The sequence below is a fragment of the Eucyclogobius newberryi genome, unplaced genomic scaffold, assembly GCF_026437365.1.
Source record: "Eucyclogobius newberryi isolate DKJ021-1_F unplaced genomic scaffold, fEucNew1.0.hap1 SCAF_2, whole genome shotgun sequence".
NCBI classification, from domain to species: domain Eukaryota; kingdom Metazoa; phylum Chordata; class Actinopteri; order Gobiiformes; family Gobiidae; genus Eucyclogobius; species Eucyclogobius newberryi.
Window position 1 is genome coordinate 44,965,987 of NW_027315834.1, and position 3,961 is coordinate 44,969,947.

Genomic DNA, 3,961 nt, shown 5'->3' on the forward strand with positions numbered 1-3,961 from the left:
TGATAGTATTGTGTGCAGTTTGTACAGTATTTGTGATAGTATTGTGTGCAGTTGCGACAGCGCTGTTTACCTCCCACAGTGAGTGTTTTGACGGCCCCCACGTGACCGCTGCTGGCTCCTGGGACGTCCCCCTTGTATTATGAGTGCATAACAAACAAGGAGTAGATAAAGGACCAGAGCAGCCCTCCACTGGCCACTATTCCGGGACAGTGTTTGCTCCACGGGACAGAGTTTATTCCACGGGACAGAGTTTACTCCACGGGACGGTGTTGTTTCCACGGGACAGTGTTGTTTCCACGGGACGGTCCCCTCTCACCACACGCACTGACCCTCGTGCCTTTAGACGCGCGCGTGAGCTGCGTTTTGGGCACATTTCAGAGCCACTTTGGGGCCGCTTATGGTGAGTGTTTATCCTGTAATACTTTGTAGAGAAATATCATCTGGACAGTGTTTACTACAAGTGAATATTAAAAATATCATCTGGACAGTGTTTACTACAAGAGAATATTAAAAATATCATCTGGACAGTGTTTACTACAAGAGAATATTAAAAATATCATCTGGACAGTGTTTACTACAAGAGAATATTAAAAATATCATCTGGACTGTGTTTACTACAAGAGAATATTACTACAAGTGAATATTCCAGTACAAACCCGGTGACGTCATGTTTGGCTGACAACTTTCACTGGAGTCAAAGCAAAACAGAGACAGAAACACACCCTGAGCCTAAAGATCACATTAAAATACATTAACACGCGCGCAGAGGTGGTTATTCAGATAAATGGGTGAGTAAACTGGAGTAAATAGATAATTAAAAGTTATTTGTGCTTCTCTGATGGAATGTGACGTTACTTTTGGATCAAACGTGTAACTCTGAGTCTGATGGAATGTGGTGTGTACAAGTACAAGTATACAAGTGTGTAGTACAGACTGTGTGTAGTACAGACCGTGTGTAGTACATGTGTAGTACAGCTCGTGTGTGTAGTATAAGTACAGCTCGTGTGTGTAGTATAAGTACAGCTCGTGTGTGTAGTATAAGTACAGCTCGTGTGTGTAGTATAAGTACAGCTCGTGTGTGTAGTATAAGTACAGCTCGTGTGTGTAGTATAAGTACAGCTCGTGTGTGTAGTATAAGTACAGCTCGTGTGTGTAGTATAAGTACAGCTCGTGTGTGTAGTATAAGTACAGCTCGTGCAGGTGGTGATGGGAGTTCATTAGAGCCTGTGATGCTCTAATGAACTGTGGCAGGAGCACATTCCTCAGGAGGCTTGGAGCAGGTGTCTAAGTCTCTGTGTGTTGGATTGACTTGGTGTTGTTCAGGGGCCCGGCTCCTGCTCCTTCAGGGGCCCGGCTCCTGCTCCTCCAGGGGCCCGGCTCCTGCTCCTCCAGGGGCCCGGCTCCTGCTCCTTCAGGGGCCCGGCTCCTGCTCCTTCAGGGGCCCGGCTCCTGCTCCTTCAGGGGCCCGGCTCCTGCTCCTTCAGGGGCCCGGCTCCTGCTGTAATGACAGTTTGGGGGACATGTGTGTCTGATCATATAAAACATTCAGGTGCAGGTTCATGTGTCATGTTCTCACAGAGGCTGGTTTGTGTTTTAGGGACGTGGTCATGGCCTCATCATCATCATCAGCATCAACATCTGCAGCGTCCGAGCAGGAGCTGTCCTGTCCTGGGGGCGTGGCCCTAAGGCAGAAGATGGGCTCCGTGAGGAGAAACCTGTTTGGGCCGGTGGACCACCAGCAGCTGCAGCAGGACTTCCAGAGAGTGCTTCACATGGGCGTGGAAGTGGCCAGCAAGCGCTGGAATTTTGACTTCCAGAGGGAGGAGCCTGGCCCGGGCCCCAACATGGAGTGGGAGGAGCTGAGCTTCCAGGAGGTGCCCGCCTTTTACCGCAGTCGCGTGGTCCGACCCACGCGCTCTGGAGCAGGGGCCAAACGGCGGTCCTCTTCCTCCTCAGAGGGCTCTACTGTGTCCAGCTCATCCTCCTCTGAAGAGGAGTACCTCGAGGTGACCACCAGGAGGCGCTACAGGCTGGAGTCAGGAAAGTGCCAGCAGGCTCCAATCACAGGTGAGAGAGGAAGTGACCCCATCATGTTTCAGTGTGAGAGGATCATGAGGACTCACTTCACACTTTGTCTCTGCAGATTTCTTCAAAGTGAAGAAGAGGAAACGGCTGCAGTGTAAAGAGTTGTCCCGACAGTAGAGCGCCACACGGTGGTCACCTCCTGCTCTACATCACCTCCTGCTCTACATCACCTCCTGCTCTACATCACTTCCTGCTCTACATCACTTCCTGCTCTACATCACCTCCTGCTCCACATCACTTCCTGCTCCACATCACCTCCTGCTCCACATCACCTCCTGCTCCACATCACCTCCTGCTCCACATCACCTCCTGCTCCACATCACCTCCTGCTCCACATCACCTCCTGCTCCACATCACTTCCTGCTCCACATCACCTCCTGCTCCACATCACCTCCTGCTCCACATCACCTCCTGCTCCACATCACCTCCTGCTCCACATCACCTCCTGCTCCACATCACCTCCTGCTCTACATCACCTCCTGCTCCACATCACTTCCTGCTCCACATCACCTCCTGCTCCACATCACCTCCTGCTCTACATCACCTCCTGCTCCACATCACCTCCTGCTCCACATCACCTCCTGCTCTACATCACCTCCTGCTCCACATCACTTCCTGCTCCACATCACCTCCTGCTCCACATCACCTCCTGCTCTACATCACCTCCTGCTCTACATCACCTCCTGCTCCACATCACCTCCTGCTCTACATCACCTCCTGCTCTACATCACCTCCTGCTCTACATCACCTCCTGCTCCACATCACCTCCTGCTCTACATCACCTCCTGCTCTACATCACCTCCTGCTCCACATCACCTCCTGCTCTACATCACCTCCTGCTCCACATCACCTCCTGCTCTACATCACCTCCTGCTCCACATCACCTCCTGCTCTACATCACCTCCTGCTCTACATCACCTCCTGCTCTACATCACCTCCTGCTCTACATCACCTCCTGCTCAGAGAGAAATCTCACCTCTGTAAATATGTTTCAAACTGACTGTCCTCGAGCTCATGAAGTTTGAGCTGTTATTATCATGTTTAGTGTTTATGCTGTTTTCTTGACTTTATTACTGTGAATCCTCCTGCTCAGGCTCATGTTTGTGGGTCGTGACCTTTACTTTTCTGAGTGGATGTGTTACTCTCCAGGTCAGAGGTCAGCGGTGGAGGTGAAGTGTAAAGCTGTCACTATTGTGACTTCAAATTAAAATAATATTATGTCTATTTATTTATTGTCACCAGTAAAATAAAATATAACACAATATAAAATATCATTTATAAAACGAGGTGATAATGTCCATAAAGACTGTAAGTCCTCAGGGACAGACACTCCACCGCTGTCTTTCTAATGTCACAATATAAAGCTGTAGTTTTATATCCGAGTGCGTCTGTGACGTGTGTGTGACAGGTGTGTGTGACAGGTCCATGTGATGTGTGTGTGACAGGTCCATGTGACAGGTCCATGTTTTTGTCAGGTTTATGTGTGTGACTTTTCTCTCCAGTGTTTGAAGCGGCTGAGGCAGTTGAACCAAAGAAGATTTACATAAACTAATGACATTCACCTCCAGAGAAGCTAAATAAATCGATGTGTTATTAGTGATGTCATATCCGTGGGTTTCAGAGTGATGACAAAATCCTTTGATTGATTAAAATTCCTCAAAATAAGAAAAAATAAGAAGCTGAAACCCATGAATATCTGAGACTGGAGCTGTGACATTTGGACCAAAAGCCATAAAGACGTATTTCATCAAGTCAATCTACCTCATAATGTCATTTCATAAAATCCATTGCATCTCAGGTTGTCCGTAGCGACAGTGGTGACGCAGAGCTGGGCCGAGGTGGTACAGGACCAAACCAGGTCTGTCAATCCTCCAAC

The 3,961-nt window shown here is 49.0% G+C and overlaps 1 protein-coding gene across 1 annotated transcript; it reads left to right on the forward strand.

The window, feature by feature from the left end:
* The first annotated feature begins 319 nt into the window (after positions 1 to 319).
* On the forward strand, positions 320 to 2,413 carry cdkn1d (cyclin-dependent kinase inhibitor 1D). The gene is made up of 3 exons (XM_072454169.1): positions 320 to 400; positions 1,598 to 2,067; positions 2,144 to 2,413. The coding sequence occupies exons 2-3, from the start codon at positions 1,608 to 1,610 to the stop codon at positions 2,200 to 2,202; spliced, it is 519 nt and encodes a 172-aa protein (XP_072310270.1). The 5' UTR covers positions 320 to 400; positions 1,598 to 1,607; the 3' UTR covers positions 2,203 to 2,413.
* Positions 2,414 to 3,961: the final 1,548 nt, after the last annotated feature.